This window comes from Pleuronectes platessa, chromosome 5 (genome assembly GCF_947347685.1).
Source record: "Pleuronectes platessa chromosome 5, fPlePla1.1, whole genome shotgun sequence".
In the NCBI taxonomy this organism is placed as follows: Eukaryota; Metazoa; Chordata; class Actinopteri; order Pleuronectiformes; family Pleuronectidae; genus Pleuronectes; species Pleuronectes platessa.
In genome coordinates this window covers 28,200,767-28,223,438 of record NC_070630.1, presented here as the reverse complement: position 1 = coordinate 28,223,438, position 22,672 = coordinate 28,200,767, and the positions used below count along the sequence as shown (strand labels likewise).

The 22,672-nt window shown below is 43.0% G+C and overlaps 1 protein-coding gene across 1 annotated transcript in view; it reads right to left on the bottom strand.

Annotated features, from left to right (window-relative positions):
* clmpb (CXADR like membrane protein b) overlaps positions 1–22,672 on the bottom strand; it is a 77,390-nt gene that overhangs the window by 5,859 nt on the left and 48,859 nt on the right. Inside the window, exons 2-6 of the mRNA XM_053423542.1 lie at positions 15,556–15,707; positions 7,934–8,138; positions 4,453–4,620; positions 2,364–2,486; positions 1,748–1,889 (exon numbers count right to left, since the gene is read on the bottom strand). Of these exons, the coding sequence (XP_053279517.1) occupies positions 1,748–1,889; positions 2,364–2,486; positions 4,453–4,620; positions 7,934–8,138; positions 15,556–15,707 (790 nt within the window). The remainder of the gene's footprint in view (positions 1–1,747; positions 1,890–2,363; positions 2,487–4,452; positions 4,621–7,933; positions 8,139–15,555; positions 15,708–22,672) is intronic.

Below are 22,672 nucleotides of genomic sequence, written 5' to 3'. Positions count from 1 at the left end.
CACACACACAACAAACACTTGTACACAGACATTTGCGCTCCTGTCTTTATGAGGACAATTACTGATAACACATTCCCTCTTATCTCTTACAACCAAAATGTCACAGTTCCAACCTTAACCCCGAGCAAAATCTAATCCTATAGCCCTAAAGCCATGTCTCCACCCCAGAGCATTCCATGAAAGTGCATCAGAAAGTGAGGAAGCCTAAAACTAGAAGAGAGGGCTTCCCACTGCCAAGGCCAACAGTCCCATTATGGAACCACATTCAAATTTAACATGTATCGATTTGGATCTGCACCACACTGCAACACTGATAAATATCAGTCTCCTAAACATCCCTGATTTGTTCAATAAGATCTATAAATTATTTTCTGAGGAATCTAAAATGTTGAAATTGTCTCATCTCGCAATGTTTAGGAAAGTGAAAGAAAATCCTCAATCTGCCCCGGAAGTTCTGCTGTAATCATCTTGTTTTTTTTGCATGTGCTGCTAACTAACAAACATTACACTAAAACATAACATTGGTGGAGGCGCGCACACACGCACACACACACACACACACACACACACACACACACACACACACACACACACACACACACAGACAGGAAGAGAGAGACAGGTAGACAGCAAATACATTCATGCGTTAAGGGACTGTTGCTGTGTCACTTAGCATGTGATCTGCTTAGCTGTGGTACTTTCAGCTGGACTGCTGTGTGAGGTCACATGCAGGTCACACAGCCATGTTCTTACATCACCATCATTGCTCCTTCAAATCAAAGCTAAACAGGACTGTAGTTAAATTGAATGTGCAACAAACTCAATGAATGGTCCATCAAAACACATGTGTCTGACATGCAGTCAGAACACACTGCTCCATAGCATAATATGCATTTTAACATTTACACTGTGTTTAGTTAATTAATTGAACATTAATTTTTAATTAAGTACATCATTTGAAAGAGACTGCATTATCTAATTCTCAAACTGTGCCATGCAGTAAAATATTTAAAACTATTAATTCTCTCTCTCCACATTTTTATTTCATGGAATTGTTTAAGGCCAATAAAAGCATTTAAGCTGACTTTGACCTTGAAGCCTGCATCGAGACATCATCTTCATCCAGACATATTAGTGCCCAGCAGGTCCTACCGCGAACATCAAAAGAAAGTGACTTAGATAGTGGTTTTGTTAACTGTTACATCTACATTTGATTTGTCTGTATTATTTAACTGTTTTAATCTGGTTTCAGGTGAATAAGTGAAACATGTGGCTCAGATTTGCATACCTGTCTCCTAGACCTGAGATTGTACCTGTAGGTCGATGGGAAGATGATAAAACCTTGGGCACCACCCCAGCAACAGATATTTTTTTCCTTCATCTTCATACCCCACCTAGTTCTTTCTGTCTTTTTTCACGAAATATATAGATTAATGTTCCCGATAAAGAAAAAAATGGCAGATATGGCAGATATTACATATTTTCAATACATGCAATATTACATTAGGGTCTTACTTGAAATAACACTAAAGCAGTTTTTCACTTATTTAAAAGTCTGAAAGTGTATAGTGCAGCTAAACCATCACAGCAACAGCCCCACAAGGACATAGAAGCAGAAATACACAGACACACAGACTTAAACACATATTGCCGCACAATTTCAAGATTTTAGCAAACATTGCAGTTAAATTGGTTCGAAATGACAAGAATGTGAAACAACCAGAGAAAAAAAGGAAGATGACTAAACCTGATCTCGTTGGGAGTCTCCTCCTCCTCGTACTTCTTCTTTTCTTTCTTCCGGAAGACGAGCCAGATGATTAATATGACAATGAGGATACCGAGGGATATTCCCACCACCATACCCGCCGCCCAACCAACATTCCTCGCCCCTGTGGACAGAGAGGATACAATACGAAGTCACATACAGTTATTCTTAAACTTAAAATCAATCATTCTTATGGTTCCAGCTCATTAATGGGAAGTTGCCTTTGTTTGTGCCAAATTGGCAAAATACAATTTAGCACCAAGGATCCCAAACTGCTACTACTGTGGATCTAGACGTCTAATCATTTTCTCGACATATGACCTGGCCATGCTGGGCCTCTCAGCAAATGTATTAGAGTGACAGTGAAAGATAACTTTTGCAGAAGAGGTGTTGACCAGTAGCCACCAGTATACATGTAGTGCAGTCCCTGGTGTTGTGAGAATGGAAAGTGTGAGCGAGTAGGGAGGTTTGTAGAAAGGCGGAGAGGAGGTACAAATGTATTTCGAGCTGCAGTTTGAAACAATAACCATCAATCAGCATGACAGTTCGAAGCGAGGCGAACACCGAGGGGTCTCCTCCCTTCCCTCCTAAAACTCACGCTGCATTGTGACCTCGATGTTGCAGTTTTCCTCCCCCACGTCGTTGTTGGCTGTGCACCTGTAGACACCTGTGCTGTCCATGGTGAGATTCCTCAGGGTTACCATCTCTGGGTTCTTCAGATCTGGGGGAATAAGACAGTTTTTATTCGTTTACAAATGTTGTTGAAATCTTCCTGCATCTCCACCATCCTCATTTGTACAATGCAAGAATAAATAAATATCATGACCTAAAAAAAAGAGAGACACTGAATACGTTTAAATTATTATACCAATATTGTGATATGAACCAGATTAAGCCAATAGTGTAAACAACATTTTCTGATTACTTTAACCTGAATAATTTATTCAATAACTGATTGATGACATATTAACTGGGTGTAAACAAGAAGGAAAAATAAAAAGGAGATAGAATGACAACACCAACCAAAGTGGTAAACAGTACCATCTTATTATTTATGATTTAGGTTCTACAACTGGCACAATAACGTCAGACTTAATGGCGTAGAAGATGATGATTGGTGTGTCATGCATATAATGGGCCCACCCTAAAAAAGTCTTACAAGACAGCATTGTTTAGAAAAAGAAAAAGAACAAAACAAAGATAACAATAACAATATGAGACAAATACACCATCCTGGGTTTTTTTCTATGCAATGAACTATTGCATTCTGTCAACATCCGTGCACCAGAACATTTCTGCACATCTCATGTATTATAAAGAGATTTAAATCATCATAATAACGGCAATAGAGGAGAAACTGTGATTTATCTCAACCTCTTTTTATTCACACCATTCATTCAACCTGTTGTCCTCAGGGATGTTTTATATATATCTACCAAACGGAAGTGGACATAATGAAGTGAGTTACAATAAGACTCTGCTCTGTAACATGTAAAAGGAATATTCTATTACCAACTCGTGTTAACACCACAATCCAAGTAATGTCTTGTTCTAAATAAGGTCAATATTTGGAATATTGGTATCCAGGTAAGCACAGTTCCTTATGAGAGTTTATTTAAGACTGATGCCCACAAGACTGAGGAGAACTTGAAGAAAGTAACAGGAATGTGAGCATGAGAGGAGCTTCACAGCCCCATGGGATATTTAGTCATCTCAACCAATGACAACCATGTGATATTGCCTTTCACCAGAGCCATAAATAATGGCCGCCGACACAGTGTGTTATCGTCCAATGAAAACTAATTAGACTGAACAGGTGTTGTGTGGTGGAGGTCATTAATTTGAAGCTTTTTGTCTGGGCACGTGCCGACGCCGACGCCAGTTGAACCGTGGAGGGAAAAGTAAGAGAGAGAGGTTGGCACCCTGGGGTGTTTATTCCGGTTTAAAGAGTTCAAGATGAGGAGAGCTGCCCAAACACTCGCTTATCTTTTCTGTTTTAAACTGTGTCAGGTACTTTGTAGAGGCAGACATTTTTGGTTGTGATCAAAGAGGAATTCAGGAATCCACACTACGTGAATGAAAAGCGTCTCAGTGCTCTTACTGAGCCATGTGTTTTTGGTCGGCTGACAGTTCTTTCTATTATATTTTCCCAACTATGCACACACAAACCAAGAAAACGCTCAGTCCACACTGACTTTATACAGGTATAATTCACTTGGGCCACACTGACATTTCAACATCACAGGTGCCCTCATCAGTATCAGTCTGGAATCTTGTGTTTATATAACTCATCCCAGCAGAGCGCATTGACAAAGCACATGGCTGTGATGTGCTATCGTGCCGTGAATGAAGAATCAGGGGCCTACGAGGGACCATCCCAGCCCATCTAAGTGCCCTTGAGCAAAACACTTACACTGTTAATTACTCCAGTGAAGCTGCTAAGGGGACAAGTGGTAGAAGAGTGTAGTAGTATACCGGGCAGATTTATGTGTGAGTGTTTGCAAACGTGTGAAGACGGGAGGGAGGTGTGGAAATCGCGGTGTGCTTAGCAAAACACTGCATTGGATGAATGCAGCCTATATAAAATACTAATTTAAAAAAGAATGCTCGAAGTGTTTCTCTGCTGAGCATGCTCACACATGGATGGTGAATCAGCACGTCACTGTGGTGCCACTTAGTTTCCTCACCTATCAGTGCCAGGTTTGGCAGTTTGCCCAGGCTCTTGCCTTTGTCCAGCACTCGCTCCCACTTGTAGTTGATGGGTTCTGACCCATCACTGGACTTGCAGCTCAGCTTGACATCACTGCCCTCCAGGGGTTTGCCGTCCATCCAGCACCTCGGCTTGGAAGGCTTGACTGTAGGAAGACATGGGAATTAGAAACTGTTTAGGGCAAATAATAAATCACGTGTCCTTTGTCATATTAGATAAGATTTATTTACAGTTTTGAGTTTTGCATCAGATTTTTGGCCTTTGGATTTTAATACGGGATAGCAAATATCTTAATCCAAATTTAAATAATTTGTTTTTAAATTTAAAAGTCTATAAATTGTTCTCAGATTAATATAAATGCATCCATCAATTGTCTTCTGCTTATCAGGGCTCTGGTAGCAGAGAAAGTTGGCCAAAAAGGGTATCCCTCCTAGCCACGATTTCCAGCTCGTGCTGGGGGATCCCAAGGCGTTCCCAGGCCAGATGGGACGGAAGGCGCCCAGGAGGAATCCTGACCAAATGCCAGAACCACCTACACTGTAGCCTTTAAACATGAAGGAGCAGTGGTTCTAATGTGAGCTCCCTCCCGATATCTGATCTCCTCACCCGATCACTGAGGCTGAGCCTGACAGAGAAAAGTCATTTCGGTCGCTTGTATTTGTGACCTGTCTACCCAGAGCTTGTAAGGGTAGGTGAGGGTTGGTCTATAGAAAAGAGATTTTTGAGGTTGTTGAAACATTTCCATGGTAACAGTGACCTTCACCAATCAGAGACGTTGCTACTGCCCCTGATGATTGTGGGTAGTTTCTCCTCGTCGTTGCAGATAAAAAGCATTTTCTCTACACACAGTTGAAATAATAGGAACTTGTGGCTTCGAGGACCATTTAACATTGTTTCACAATCACGTAATCCACACTCAATGGTAACAATGTTATTTATGTTTTGTTTTGATTGCATTTTTTGAAAAAAATCGTGATCACATTTTTGTGGTTATGTGATTATGGTGGCTTTGGTTGAAGGGTAGAGTGGTCGTCCTCCAACCTGAAGGCGAGCAGTTCGATCCCTAGTCTTCCCCATCTGCATGCCGAAGTGTCCTTGGGCAAGATGCTGAACCCTGAATTGCCCCTCATAGAACAACACAGTGCTGCTAGTAGATGCACTGTATGAATGTGTGTGTGTATTACTTTGAGTGGTCATCAAGACTAGAAAAGCGCTATATAAATACAAAACCATTACAATTTACCATTATAAGTAGGACATCTACCGAAGCTTGATTTATTCCGTAATGCAAAGTCAGGTGAAACAGTGCATATGACCTAAGAATACAACATAACAAGCGAGCAAATGCTGTACTGAGGTAACAGTAACACAATGGTTAATTAATTTGAACAAAGTTACATTTTTCCTTAAATCTATTACTGGTGTCCAATCCATTTTTGATGAGGGATAAGTGAATGTAACTTTCAGTCATTCCTCAGAGCTGGTGACACACACAGAGGGAAAAAAACAGTCCCACAGGGAATAGATCAATGTGACCCCAACGCGGGCTGTGAACACTTGTGGTGATATGTTCTCCACAGGTCAAAGGTTTTGGTCATGGTTCAGTAGCTGGAGGCAGAGTGCAGTATAGCTGGATCCTGCTGAGCGCTGTACAGCTGCTCTGTTTGGATACACGCCGAGAGGCACTGCTATAAACGCAGGAAAAAAGCAGCACATCCTTTTTTCTCGCGCCCAAGGTATATTTTTAGATCAGGGGTAAGCTAAATTTATAACATCTACTTTGTATTTTGGCTGTGCTGTCTATTAGGCAACTTTTGAAATAAGACGCCGCAGCTTGTCAGCAAAGTAACTCCTGAGTAATACTGAGATGTAGTGACTTAGCGATAGCTGCTACACAAAGCCAGACAGCTTACGTGCATCTCTCTCTTTGTTCGTCTTCTCAAACCCCCTGGTCTCCGTGGCAGAGTTCTCTCTCTCCCTGTTTCTCTCTCAGTAAGCAATATAATGAGATGAGCCGAGTGGGCGAGCACCGACGCTTCATCTGTGAATCTCGCAGCTCTGTCAGGGTCAGTTATGCCCAACTTCAGCAGGAGCAGGAACGCGCAACCTCATGCACAAACTATTTGCCAGTACACACACATAAAAATGCAGCACATACACTTAAACAAACTGAGTTTAAAAATCTGCACATGCAAATTCATATTTAACAAAAGCAGCTAAGGCATCCGGGCATAAAGCTGCATATACAAAACAAGTGGAGGCATGAGGAGAAACCCCTGGCACACACACAAATACATACACTCGCAGACTGCCTCATGCCAAGCCAGCTACTGGCTCGGCTGCCAAGCTATTATCTTAGCATGGGGAGAGAGAAAAATGCAAATGTTCGTCTCTCTCAAGATCGAAAGTGCCACCGCAAAGCTGAGGGCAATTTGTAAAAATCGAGGCACTAACTCACTGAAATGTCTTCATGGAAGGGAGAGGAGAGCGAGAGCGAGAGGATTAACAGACTGTTCCATTAGAAAACCAATAACTGCGGTTTGAACTAATCTCCCATGATGTTTTAATAAATCTCCCGCTTTTCTGACATTGAGAATGATCTTGCTCCTCCCATCGGACTTTATGGCCAGCTTTTGTGGTGCAGCACTTCCCCCTCCTCACAGTCTGTCCTTCAAAATTGTTTAGCTTTTAAGAAATGCAGGCATTACAATGGGGCTAGCTTTTAAATTAAGGCATTTAAAAACATTTATATGTCGGGCATATGAGCGAAACAAAGCGAATAGAGAAAGAGGCGGATGAAATGTACAATGATGTGGCTTATGAGGCTCCTATAAGTAATTTTCCTAAGTAGCTTATCAGCAGCGAGATTGATGATACTTTTTCCAATGTCATTGTCAACTCAAAATGTCATTAGAAAATGTACCTCAAAGTTGGAACTCGAGAAGAGTCTGTTGCTGCCTGATCCCTCATAGATCTTACAGAGGACAGAAATGAATTTAACTTGATGCTCAACGTCCGTGGAACTCGGTCCCTAACTCAATCAATCAGTTCTGTGCTCTTCCAGGCCCAGTCGCCTGTTTCTGGTCTCACCTCATCGACAAACCAATCCGAACGAACCGAAACAGCATGAGCGAAATCAAATCACACTGTCTGAATCAAATTGAATCATTAGATCAGTCAGCATGACGGAGGAAATGTGCCAGGCTAATGATCCAGTGATTAGCTCTTAGTTTGTGTGTGTGTGTGTGTGTGTGTGTGTGTGTGTGTGTGTGCGTGTGTGTGTGTGTGTGTGTGTGTGTGTGTGTGTGTGTGTGTGTGAGAGAGAGAGTCTGTGTCCATTTTCCATACACAAATGGATGCAGGTCTCTTCCTAACCTGATGGAATGTGCATATATGTGCACCTGTATGCATATCTGTCAGTAACCTCTGTGTGTGTGGAGTACAATGCGAACACTCACCCAGCACAATGAGGTTGACCTGGCTCCAGTGGTACTTGCCCCCAGTCTTGACTTTACAATAGTATTCACCAGAGTCGGACAGCAGCAAGTCACTGATCATCAGGGAGGCGTCCCCGGCCAGGTACTCCCCGGGAAAGGACAGACGGCTGGCCTCGCTGCCTGTTGCCTCATTGGTGTATACCTGGCCCCCGAAGAAGGTAATGATCTAAACACAGAGAAGAAGAAATTCAAAAATACTTTTTTAACAAAACTGGCACTCAGTAGATTGCATACCTCCACCAAGGCACAACAGTCCCCTCAAATTCAATCAATGTCCAACACTCGTTAATAACAGTTCCCTAAATGTGCCGTTTTTTTTTCCATAAAGAATCATGAATTGTTCCCTGAGAAGTCAAAATGTCATAAAACATCTTGCAATGTTAAGAACAAGTTCTGACACCCTCCATCAACATTTAATGGGTTCTTCCCTGAACCATACTACACCCTTCCACTAACCTTTGTGGTAATCCATTTTTGTGTAACCCTACTAAGAATTTAAAAAAAAGGCAGATAAAACACAACCTCCTTGGCGGAGGTAATCACATGGATGTGATAATGTAAACCAACATTTGAATTGGCTCGTGTAATTGCTGCAACAAACTAACAATAAAAGCTTTCATGTCACATTAAGAACCTGTTTGTTTAAATTCATGTCAGACACTTCCATGCAGTCCCTCACTGGGCGCCCTGTTTGGTGGGAAACGGAACACCAGCACTCTTGGGTAACACTGTTAACAATCACTTTTTAATTAATTAACACTAGGGAAATAATATTTTACAAATGAATGCATTTGCCTGAATGCCAGTATCCTGCCAGCGTTCATTTAGCTGATTGTCTGTGAGCACTGTTATCTCTCCTAACGCTCCTTCTACAAGCCGAGCTCTCAGATTGACCAACATTTTTTCTATTCAGTGGCTGAGATAAAAGATTAATGTCCCCACAGTGGCACTGATTTGATGGCAGCACACTGGCACACACAGAGCTGAATATGTTGCGATACCACTGTTCCCTTTCAGATACCAATTCCAATATCAAGATTTTACGTATCTGGTAAAAAGATACCAAGTACCAGAAAGACCCCAATTTAACATATTTTTCACAGCTGTACGCTACTAGCACTGCATGTAAGAGATGGTTTCTCAGGTCTAATCTTTTGAAACACAAATACATCTACCTACTAATTCCACAAACTTTGGTCTGCGTGTTTATTATTATTATAATTATCTCATTATTGTCTTTTTATTGCTCTTTATTTTACCTCCTTAATCTTAATCTTGATGTCCTTCACCTAGTTTGTTGACCTTTTCTTTTTGACATCATATTGATTGTTGTTTGTGTGTGATGATGAACAGGGTAAGCTACAAATGAATTGCCCTCCTTTGGATCACTAAAGTTGTCCACTGTGAATGCATCTCCAGAGGAAGATAAGAGAGGACATTAAGGCTAAAAACATTGTGTAAATGAAGCAGTTTCAAGTCGGATTTAAAATTACGGGGCATGTGGACACTTGGATGACACCACATTTAAATCTTTTGGATATTCCTGCCCTGCAACACCCCTGAGACTTCAAAAGTGTTTTGTGGACTCAAACACTCATTATCTACTGAATGAATGTTTGCGATGCACCGCTCCATTGGCATAGTGAGTAGATAATGAGTACATTTTCATTTTTGTGTGAACTATCCCTTTTAGTCTGTGGACTGGCCTGATTAACATGTCTTCTTCTTTGGCCATGGATAATCCATAATAATTGTCAGCATCCAGCTTGGAAAAAATGGTAAAACGCAAATATTGCATGAAGTGTTGCATACGGGGGCGTCACCGTTTTACTTGTGGCACACCTCAGGGCTAATATTTTAGCTAGGTCTGGCTTATACCAGATTACTGAAAATCTCTGAGAACAACACTAGCCATTGTATGGAATTATGATTTATTATCTCATAATTATGTTTTAGTTTCTCATTATTATGAGATACTGACTGTGGACGGGGCACAGCAGAGCAGGGAGACCGTGGATGAGAGGCCTTTGGTAAAAACAGCTGCCTGTCTAGATGACGTGGGTGACTATGCATCGATGGTCAGTGACATAACATAATCGATTCATGTTTTCATGTCTTAGCGATGTGCTGTCGCTGCAAAATTATAACCAGCGCTGCTCCAGGATCAGAACAGACACTCATTAAAGGTCCGGTCGTCCGAGACGTAACGTAAAGCGCACAGTCAGAACATCTGGGTTAAAGTGACGGAACGATCCGGAGTGATGATCCGTCATCATCCATTTATAAATAGACAGACCCTGGCATTCACAAACGTCAGGAATCTAAGTGTTATCTTTTGATAGGATAGGCTTTGTCCTCTTGACCATTCAATTGACAATTCAAAGACGATTATTCAAAAAGTACACATTTTGAGTACTTCATAGTATTTGTGGCAGTAGTCTAACCAGTACTCCAACAATATCAGTTTCATGAAGAACTTATGGTACACAAGTTTGTATCCTTCATCAAATTTAGCAGAATAAGTTCATTATTGTGTTGTGGAGGGGACTTTGACAGAGGATTACTCAAAAACTAGTGTGTCAGTACTTTGAGGAAAAAACAGCTCCTCTAAACCTCAGAGCCGCGTCAAATGATAGCAGTAAATGGTCAATCAACTGCGAACGCGATAAACAACAGTCGGCTGTTTTGACAATGCAGACATGAGAGGCGGCTGGCTTGACCGCTGTCTCTCAACCATGCTGCAGTCAGAGTATCAGTCAGTAGCAACAGTCAGTATCTCATAATAATGAGATACTAAGACATAATGAGATAATAAGTCAAAATTATGAAATACAGGATTTTAATTTTCTTCATCACAGTGGCGGATACGAGCCTCCATACCACCGCAGTGCGAAACGACTCCTGATTCAGAGAAAAGAACAGAAAAGATCTGGTATCTGTTTAGTAAATAGATATGCATACCTGTCAGTCCTGGCATTGGTATTGGAACATCTCAAGTGGGAAAACCAACATTTATTTAAGATTTAAAGTTCACACTAAACTATAAGGCTACTATATATTCAGACAGTAAACACATTTTATTCTACTTTGCTCTGTTTACCTCCTTTAAATCCTGGGGCACACCACCAACCAAAATGACCCTCTATGGACTAACACAGTACATATAATACATATAGTTAGTAATCGAGTTTCTAAATGTATTAAAAAGCACTATTTAAGTTTATTACTCTTATCTTTTAATGAGCACAAATTGAATCAGATTTATGAAACAATCTTTGATTTAACTAAACTTTATTTAACGGAGACACATTATACCCATTTTATCACAGTTGATATGGTTCCTTGGGGTCTTAATGAAAGGTTTGTAACATATTTTTTGTCAAAATACCACAAGGATCATTTAAAACAGGACCTTTTAACCCTGTCTAAAACAGATTGACCTGTTTTGAGTGCCAATAGTTACTCCCGCCGTTTACCCGCGCTTCATTGAATTTCTTCACTTTGACATTCAGAGCACTGGGCAGAAATCACATCGCGTCAACACCCACCGTGGCCCTTCGCGATGCTTTGTTTTAATTAAACAGTCGGATTCCCCTGGTCCGCACCAGTTCTGGCTGCTAGGCGCCAGCCGAGGCGCACCGCCGGAAGGGGCCCCCGCGCCAACGGAGGGTTCCCCCAGCGGGCGCCGTAGCTGAGGTGATCCGCGAGAAGGGCCCGACACGCGTCCAGAGTGGCCGCCGCCGACCGCCGTACCCGGTCCGCACCGGCGACGGACACCGCCCCACGGTCCAAGAGAAAGAAAGCCTCCGTACCACTGACGCCGTGAGGCACCGCGGAAGAGGACCCCCCCCCCAAAAAAAAAGTCGAGGCGTGCCCCACGCCGAGTCTCCGGCGGTGTGGAGAGGAGGGCGACTGCTCCCCCAGCCGCGGAACGTGCCCAGCGGTTTAACCACAAATACCAATGATATCGGTGAAAGTCAAGATTATTACCGATGTGCCGATGTCAGTAAAAGAGGCGAATATCGGCCGCTACCGATGTTCGGCCGATACTTCGGTGCAACACTAGATATTAGATAATTTCCCACGGCACACCTGACGATCTCTCACGGCACACTAGTGTGCCGCGGCACACTGGTTGAAAATCACTGTTTTAAGGTACATGAATACTTTGAATTGAGGCGTTACTGCGGGGAACAGGTTAATATGTATGTATGTATGTGCATGTACATATTATTTGTTAATATATTTATATTGACATATCCGTCCTTTGTGAAGCACTTTGAAGTGCACTAACCTGTATACAAGTTTTATGAACAACATTTTGTACTTCTACTGTGTGTGTACATATGATTGTATGTACACATCCATCCATCCCAGCAACATCCGGTATCTATACTGCTTATCCCTAAGGGTCGAAGCTGGAGCCAATCCCAGCTGACATTGGGTGAGAGGCAGAGAACAGCCTGGACAAGTTGCTGACAGGCAGACAAACAGCGATTCACACTCACATTCACTCCTATGGTCAATTAACAGTCTCCAGTTAACCTAATCCCAATCTGCATGTTGGAGGAAGCCACAGAAACTGGTGAAAACCCACACAAACACCCGGCCAAAAGTGAGATTCAAACCGGGAACCTACAACATTGCGGTATGCAAACATGTTATATACATTCATAATCTGGGTACACAAAAGAAACCAAATATAAACCATAAAAGAAAAAACCATCGGATTAAAACTTTGAAACAAAGAGTAAAATTGGGTCAGAGCAGAACAGGCGGTCGTGTTACGGTTTGTGATTGACACAATCTATTTTCCATTTTTATTTTTAGCACAAGGTTCATTGATGTTTGCAGTGGCAGAGTCTTCAAAGAAAAAATCTCATGATCTGAAACTTCACCGAAGACATTTTCTCTTACCTGCCTGTTGTGTCTTCTTCTCTTTGCCCCCCCCCACACCTCTATCCTTCTCTCTTGCTCTTTTTCTCTCCCCCTCTCTCCATCCACATACACAAACACACACACACAAACACAAACAAACACAGCTGTCACGGTGGCCTATTACTCAGGGCAAGTGAGAGCCTGCAGACGGGGCCTGCTAAATGCCGGTGCCACAGTGCATCAGCGCCCTGGAAACAAGGGCACCTGCTGTGATTACAGGTGACGACTGGCCATTTACACTAGCACACACGTGCACAGGCCTACACACGTAAACCAGCTCCTAAGCAAACATGTCGAGTGGAAACACACCATGGACGCAAACAGACATACATTACTGTGCCACGGCTGCAGGCACCAAGCGACAGTGGTCTGGCACCTACACAAAGCATCCGCCTGCTGGTGCACGTCCACTGCCCACGCCAACTGTTTATTACTCACTTGTTGTTTGTGTGTATGAACTATACTATCTGTGCTGGTTATGACTGGAAGTCTACTGAACATATGAGACTGTGACTGTGAGGAGTTTCAGAATAATTTAGTAACATGACCTGCGGTTGTTGGCAGTAGTTTGCAATTAAAATGAAGTGGTTTGTTTATTCAGTAAAAAGTGAAAATACTTTATGCAGATATGGAGTAAACCTGCCATTTCTGAATGGATGTGTAAATGACTAAATATAATTCAAATTGATCGTATAATAAAAGGTATTGATTTGAATAAATGTATGTTGGAAACAAGAGATAGAAGTTATTTTCAGTGTCAGAATGTGAACTATCTCGTCTAAACAGAAATATGTATTCGCACCTACCTTATTTTCATACTATAGTACAGCACAACATTGCAGATTTTTAGCTTTTGTTGTCCATGATGATGTTAAATTATAACAGTCCATGAATTTTGGTCATCTACAAGGACGCCTTGTCTCTTGCCCCTGTGTGTCCTCAACACATGTCGTCTTTACATTTGCTAACAGAGTTTAAATGTTGACACGATGCTCTTTCCCTATCAACATGGCCTTCCAGCAGAACAAAAGAATGATTTATTCATTCAGCTACAGGCACAGTCTCTTATCTAATCAAATTTTCAGACGTTTGATTTTAATTAATGGCGCCTTCAATGTTATCTTCCTGTTAAATATTCATCGCAATGTGGCAGCCCCCCTCTAAATCAAAGCGTGAGACACTTGTTTTCCCTTTTCTTTCATTCCTAGCCCCCCTGTTTCCCCACCCTACCCTCCTTTTCTTCTCTTTCTCACAGCGCTACACGTCTGTGCGCTAACCAACACATCAGCGCACGAATAACTGGCTTCCAAAAAAGAAAGGAAATATTTTTCTACCGACAGAAAGCTGGTTCAATTTGAATGCTCTGTCTGTTATCAGATACTAAGCTCAGTTTGGGTGAAGAAAGGCAATGATTCAAACCCGGTGAAACGATACCAGTCTTTTGAGGCTCTGAGACGACAAAAACAACTGAAGAGCATTTAAGGATTTTCAACTAGGTGATGCTTAATTATAGAACAGAACAGTAGTGCTGTTTCAAGCTGGAAATTATAATAAAGGCTCGTCGGCGGCCATCAACTGATTTCATGTTTTATATAGTTTCTAACTTCAAGCAAAAGTACACCCCTCTAAACCCCCCCCAAAAACAAACAATTAGTGGAGTACTTTTGGACATAGCAGAACATGTATTGACACAAGATGTGAAGTTGCTCTAGTGTTTATCTCTTTTATGCTCTAGATAAAGTCGAGAGTAAAGGGTCCAAGGTTACGACTACAGAATTAGTCAGGGAACATTCTGCGACGTGATTGTTCCTTTGTGGGAAGGCACTTAAAACTTGTACTGCCACAGTAACTTTAGGCATCGAGTTAATGTGCCACTATTATGGCTCCCGTCGGAAATCAATCAGCATGACCCAAATAGGGAAGATAGAAGAAATGTAAAAGAAAAGTGTGTGTGGAAGAGAAAAGAAAAGAACAGGTGGATAAAAATACTAGCAGCTTTCTGTTCTAATTTTCCAAACATTCAGTCGTGAAAATGTATACATTACTCTTGTGTTGATGTTCTCTCTGTGGATTGAAAACAGCTGAATTGTTTTACTCTAAAATCAGACGCTTATTAGAAGGAAATCCTGTATATTGAATCAGGAAGTTATCAGCAGAGCTCAGAACATTTAAATCGATTTATTGAAGCTTGATGCATCGAGGAGAGAAGTGATAAGCAGTACCAACCTTAAGTAGAAGAGCACACACGCAGGCATACTGTACCCAAAACCCAGTCCTCTTATGAAAGGGATAGGTGTCTGGAGTCCAGTGCCTGTCTGAAAGCAGCTTAAGAGAAGGCTTATGTAACTAATGACCCTGAGCCCCAAGACCCTGGTTGTTTTATCATGGCTTTTTACCACCTCCAACAGACACTATAACTTTGGTTGCTATGGCCGCTGCCAATTGGAGACTCATCCTAAATTGAGGAAAATACCCCTTATGAAAGAAAATAGGCTTAAGTGGAGAAAATTGCTTCACAGTGCTAGTATGTCCAAAAAGCCTGAGACAGCAAGTAATTACAGTAACAGTGACATGAATGTGTCGACTGATTGTCTGATGATGGAAAAGTGGAATAAAACAGAAAACAAAAGGGAGTCTCCTCTCACCACTCTCTGTTTGGAGTTTGGTTTCTGCAGGAGCCACTCGATGTCCAGAGAGTTGGACGACGGGAACTGGTGGTGGCATGGCAAGGTGGCGTTGTCCCCGACGACCTTCTTCATTTCCGTCTGGGCCCCGACTGACAGCAGGCTGAATAGAGCTGAGGGAGAGGAAGAGAGAGCGATGTCAGATGGGGACAATAACTTGATCTCAACTTGAGACAAGAGGCGGATGCTGTGGATAGGAAGAAAAAAATCACGCTAACAGAGGAAACTGAGACGCAACGAGAGATATGACCCAGAATCCCAATGGCTATCTTGACAGATGCTGAGATCTGTCACACGCGGACATTGAAGAGTGACAGTGTGGGGATTTTTGTTCTTACAGGAAAATAGAGTTTGGTATAAGAGGTCAGAGAGAGAGGAGAATTATTTTGATCTTGCTTTAACCTCTTTTGACAAGGGCAGTCAAAGAACACATTCTTATTCACAGCAGCAGCTTTGAGAGCTCTGGCCTGGAACAGAGGTTCAGAGCTTTTGACGACTGAGAATTTGCACACATGGATGATTTTGCTGTATGATGAAGACAATAACAATTATTGACTATTATCAGACTACACATGGACACTTTTCTCTTACCTAAGGAAGAATAACTGGAAACAGGAAAAATCTGACATCTCCCACAGCTACTGCAAATGAGTCACGCAACCATTACGACACAAATACCCCAAAAACAAACAGAAAATGTCATCTACTTAGTGAGAAGCTTGCAGTGCGGTAAAGAGAGAAAAAGTAGCAATAATTATGTGTGCCCACAAATGAGTGACTTTGAGCACCGGCCAGACTTCCAGGGCCTGTGTCTCAGTGGGGGAGCAGCAGGGCTAATTTATTGGAGGATGCTGGACAGCCCTGTGGCCTTGAGGTGAATTAGCCAGAGGCGTCACAGGGGTTTGCTGGACGGTGTGAGTGCACGTGTTTGTGTGCATGCAATGCTGAGATATTTGACTCCCTCCACCACATAGAAACCTTGCACAATGCTGCAGAGCTCTGTTTGGCTCACACGCTCAGAAGTGACAGATATTTTTGGCTCCACAACATTTAACTTAACTACCTGTGACTATAATTTAATTGCTGAATGAGCTGATAACTCATGAGGAATAAAGTTATCCAGCCCGGCAGATGCTCATTTGGAATGAAGCGGGAATGTACAGTGCAGTGTGAATATTTATACCTTCTACTTTTTGTTGTCATGCAGAACATAAGGATGTCCACATATTCAATATTTCCTCCTGTTTTTGCACTAAATAAATACACATCATGGAGTAATACACGTTTTTACCGACTACTATTTGCAATCCCAGGTGTTCTCTCTGTGACTCAACGCAGGGCGAGTCATTGAAAAAATGCCTCAGTGCTCTGCAGACGCAATCGGAAGGCTGTCAGTTGTTCCACAGGAGGCCAACTGTGTCCTGTGAAATGCATCAGCACTTGATGGGCGCCTGTCCACTTGTTCTGTGGTCCAGCCTCGCAGGAGCCAACACCCTGTCCCATAAGTGATCTTTGGGGCCACCAAAAATGACAGCTCTGTGCTGTGAAAGCAATGAGTCAGTGCTGACGCAGGACACAGGAGGGGAAGAGGAGAGAATGGCAGAAAGTCTTCGTCTTCTACCAGAACTTCAGCAACACAGTTTCTTCAAGTTTTGTTTAACCCCCCTGTGTTTATAGTTTGTGAGCCTTGAACGATGAAACCCGAGCTCCGGGCCACTCATTGTCAGTCAAAGGTTGAAGTTTCCAGTTGGCATTAACCAGTTGGACAGAGAGGGAGCACTTCACGGCTGCTAGAGTGTTTGTCCGCCCTGCTGGAAGTCCTGGATTGACAGGCCGAATTGCCGAGGTCTAGCCACTCTGTTGGACCACATGCTTGATTTAAGGATTAGTCAGCAACAAAATAAGAGACCCCCTCCCCACAGAGGAGCTCCTGGACCCTATATGATTCAGGGAACTATTTATGACTTTTTAATGTAGAATTTGCAGGGTCATTAATCTTGAGGCTCGCTGCTGACATTAGTTTGGACGTCAGTGGAGAGAGAGAGACCTTTGCAGTAGTAGAGTGTATTGAAGAGGTGGAATGGTTAGGCCGCACATGTGTGTGTGTGTGTGTGTGTGTGTGTGTTCGATCTAATGGTGCAAACTAATGCTTGATGGTACAGGGCTCTGCTGGGAGACCTTTGTCCACCGCCTCTCCTCAGGTCTCCTCAGGCTAGCCTCTGTAATCAGCGCTCCCACACCCATCCGCAGCCCGTGGCTGAACCCGGCAGTGTGTAACAGCCCTGATAAGAAATCCCTGCTTCTATTCTCACCTCCCATCACCCTTAACTGCCCATTGCTGCGACTATATAGACTCAGTAAATGGAGGGGTTTATGTGAAAGACAGATAGGGCCAGGCTGCCTGAAGAACGCCCAGCGTTGAAAACTTATTTTTCCACACAAAATACTTGACTTTCAAATAGAAAGACCTTTAAATAGACCTTCAAACTATGACAGTGGTTAGCTATTTGTTTACTTTCAGTTTCGCATCAATCGTATGTTCATTACCACGCCCATTCACCAGAACTAACTGGTGCATTCTCACATGGGCTAACTTGGACATTTTTGGTTACACTTCACCAGGATGCTGGAAGGAACACTTTGGTGAAATGTCAAATGACTTGACGCATGTCTGAAGGCAGCTTAATAGAAGAGTTGTGTAACTAATGAACCTGAGGCATAAGACACTTGCTATTTTATCATGGCTCTTTTCCTTCTCCACCAGACACTGTCTGTCTTTATCTTAACCCGTTTTCAGACATGACCTCCGGGTAAAATCCAAAGAATTGGCTATGGAGTTTACCCAGAATCTGGCTTTCACACAGACACAGCCCATGGGTTCACAACAGCATCAAATCCTTCACATTATTCAGGCAGCCGGGTGCAGCCGGGTGCAACCGGGTGCAGCAAGCAGAGGCAGGAAGTATTAACTCCACTGCGTAGATCATGTGATCACGTTTACAACACCGCCACACCGCTGTCAGCTTTTATTGCCGTGAACTCTCTCAACATCTTCGTCTGTGTCTTCATGTGTCAACTCGGGAGATATTTGTTTTCTTTTCGTTAAGTAGGAGGTCAGGTGGAGAAAGTCAGCAAATACTACAGAGCAACAGACTTGGACTGCGGAGTCCAGTCCATGTCTGAAAGCATTACTACCATGGTTGCTGTGACCGATGCCAATTGGATTTGGCAAATGCAATCTTTCCTCCACAGAAAATACTTGACTTTCAAATAACTGACTTTAAATTGACCTTCAAACTAATATTTGGATCGGCTCACAAACACAGAATTGCTGGTGGGATTCGTTGCTGAACAATGAGGCTTTGAATGTCATAAATTATTTGTATTTTCTCAGAGAAAAAAAGATAAAGTGGGAAATATGCAGTGTATCTGTTATGGAAAGAAAATTGTTTCTTATCTTTGCCAGGAAGAGTTGGCAGAAAGATCTGAGGGGGGGGGGCTTTTTGGGGGGCTAGTTTACAATTACTGCTCCCCACTTCCCCACTTATTTTTGGTCTTGCAGAGGGGGCTTATGTGCTCGGGAATGGATGACACAGTGCTCCCAAAATAATCTCGCCTGGATGTGAGTTTATGCACACATTTGGATTGGCCTCCTTCACCGTGTGCACAGCTGGGACGGTTTGGACTGCGAGAGACCCAATCACTTGTGTCAACATCCACTATGAGACACAACAGAGTTAATCTCTGCTAGGCTGCCATGCGGACAGAGTATGGAATTTTTTTTTGTTTAGTCGTGTTTGGGTTCTCGACCTTGGCTTCGTCGGTTTAGCTGTGAGGTGACCCACAAACAATGCAACCTGTTTAGCATATTAGCTTAAACATAGATACGATTCCTGGTGTAATCCTGGTTCAAGGTGCTTTGTAAGCATTCACATGTTTTTATGAGATTCCATAAGGACACGGGAAGACCATATAAATAGACATGGCCGTCTTGAGCGAGAGATAGAGAGGACTTGTGATACAGGGGCCAGGCCACGTCCTCCATCCCTCTGTTTTCCTCAGCTCTGTTTGGCTCAGCCTCTTGCAGCTCAGTTCAGTGTTAACCCCGCAAAAAGAAAAGGAAAAGAAGCCTATTATAATTAACAAAAGAAAGCGGGAGGCAAACACCAGAGGTTTAGAAAGAGAGAGTGAGAGTTAGGAACACAGACATATCTTGCAAAGAGAGAGAGTGAGAGGCCAGGGTGAAATATGGAGGAACCAATTTCTATGAAAAGGCCCTAGGGGGAGTTGTGCTCCAGTAAATCCGCCTTACAGGGCCCTGCAATCTTATTATAGTGTGGCCAGTGAGATGGACAGACAGACAAACAAGGCAGGCCTGGATCTTTCACACTGCCCAAAGTCAAGCTCCATATATCCCCTCAGTCAGCACATAGGCCTGGCTGCATGGAGCACTTTGCCATGTTCAAAGCTTATGACCTCTGTTGCTCAAACACAGCACATCACAAGGGAGTGGGGCAGGTGAGGGACAGGGTCAGAGATGCATAGATGTGGGGAGTGAAAGAACGCAGGAAAATGGGTTGAGGGAGGGATAGTGCAATGCCTTATTTTGAGCACTTACTGTAAGTCGCTGGTGTTGAAGAAGGATTAAACTGACACAGGTAAGCAAACACACAAAAGTAGAAAAAGACCAGAGGCGTTGCGACAATTGTGTGTATTCAACATCTTCATTTTATGTACATGTGTGACTGCAGGAGTGTGTGATGTATTGTGTGCTTTATGGGAACACATGCTCTGTCACAAACACACTTCCACCGCCGCCTTTCTGCTTTACAGAGCTGGGGGACTATCTTTTGCAGACTGTAAATCTGCGGCTCGGCACATGACGTGATTTGCTGTAATGCAGGCCCACCGACTCCAGTCATATTTTAGCAACGTGCATAGCCTCCCTAGCCTGGATGCCAGACGAACTTAGCCCCGCCCACAACATTTTTGGTCGGGCAGTTCGGTCTGGAGTCGCTCCATTGGGAAAAAATTATCAGATTGTCAGGGCGGGCTTTATACGATGATTGACAGATGATCAACGGTAACGTAATCAACCACGTCATCACAGTGCCCTCGGGTTGAATTCGTTTTCAACAAACATGCCTGCCGCTGGCGAGCTGAGATGTGTAGATGCTGCCATTGAGTCTGTTTTAGAAGACATCGACAGCGCATTCATTTTGAAAGAGGAACACAGAACGTGGAGGCGTCGCCAAAGCACCGCGCTAATCCCTATCGCCCCGGCGCTTGGCTGTTCACAACGGACGCTGAAGCGACGCTGAACCGCCGGGCAGCGCTAATAATATCACCCGTTGATCCAGTAGATCGCTGCACGGCTTTGTGCCAGTCACACCGGAGGCTGAAGCACCACGCTGCGCCAAGGCTGCCTCGCGGTGCTTCAGCCTCCGGTGTGACTGGCACAAAGTTTTAACATGGGAGTGGATGGGAGCCAGCTGTTATTTAAGGCTTGGCGCTGCGCTGAAGCGTCCGGTGTGAACCCGGCTTTAGTAAATAACTCACAATGCGTTGCTTAGCATACGTCACATACTACGTTGCTCTGATTGGTTGTAGGTCTATCCAATTGAGCGAAGAGGAATTTTACTTCCTGGTCAGTTGAAACACGCCCCATAATTTTTTCCCAATGGAGCGACTCCAGACCGAACTGCCCGACCAAAAATGTTGTGGGCGGGGCTAAATTCGTCTGGCATCCAGGCTATAGCCTCCCTGCATCAGGCAAAGGTAACAATCATCTGCCACCTCTCTGCTAATCTGTGGAAGAACTGCTTTATCTTCTGTCATCACAGCAGGATTAAACGTGGGCGAGGGAGACATTTTTTGGAGGCTTTGTATAAATTCTGTAAAATATAGGACTTCATTTATATCACAAAAATATCTGACATTGCGAATAAAATACAACTCATCCCTTCTTACTGCTGACATAAAGCTAGTTTTTTGGCTGATTTGGGGACATGCTGAGAAGAGCACATAAGGCTGAGGAGACAATAGTGAAATGCTCACAGCTCAGTGTGCTGCTTCCACCAACAGTGCAGCGTTCTTGCGTGACCTGAATTGGCCATTCTAATGCCAAACAAATATATTATAAATACCACCAACGTTGCATGGGGAATCTCAGATAGGACGTTACATCCTGCCCTTTCCTCTCTCCCAACATCTTTGAGGAGCAATGAAATGCCATGAAATTTGACAAGAGGCCGCCTCCAGTTGTTAGTGCAAACCCGACCCCCTATGCACACTCTGCAAGAGTCCTTTATTCTCACAGCCACAACTGCATTTTTAATTACAGCTTCTAACGGGGGTTAGTCTCTTTTAATGTAACGAGTAACCATGCTCCATTAAAACATGTTTTTGCATATGGCACACTACACTAGTCTCCTTGTAGTTTCAAGGTCCAACTCATGAATATATTGCTCCTGTGAAAATCAAAGGCGCTGTTTTTTTTACCGCTCCCTGACTGGAGGCTGGCTCTTTGAAGGGATCAAATCCGATAATCCTCCTCCCCTCACACACAGCGACCGATGTTCCTTTCTGCTGACACTGAGCTTTTGTCAGTAACACTTTACAATGTAGGTGCATAGAGTCATTACAGAGTAAAGAGTGAGAGACGACACAGATATAATTGCTAATTAGCAATATCTTACTCTCAGTTCCTGGATAACTCTGTTCTGCTTCCTCTTTAATTATTACTATTTTCATGCCCTCACGGTAATAATTGATGCGAGAAATTGTTATTTTTACTTCCTTTTCTCTTTACTTTGGTCCCAGGTGACACATGTAAAGTGTCCTTTGGTCTCTTGAAAGACGCAATATAAACTCAAGTTATTGTTATCATTATTATTATTCATTTCATAATTATCATAACAGAAGTTGCAATTTTTTGTGTCCCTTTATGGAGATACCACATACTACTGAAAAAGAAGATTACCAAACACAGCAATTTTTTTTTTTTTATATATTAAGATCAAATTACCTCCATTCACAGCTAACACAGCCAGTGGCCAACTACCTATTACGCAATAAG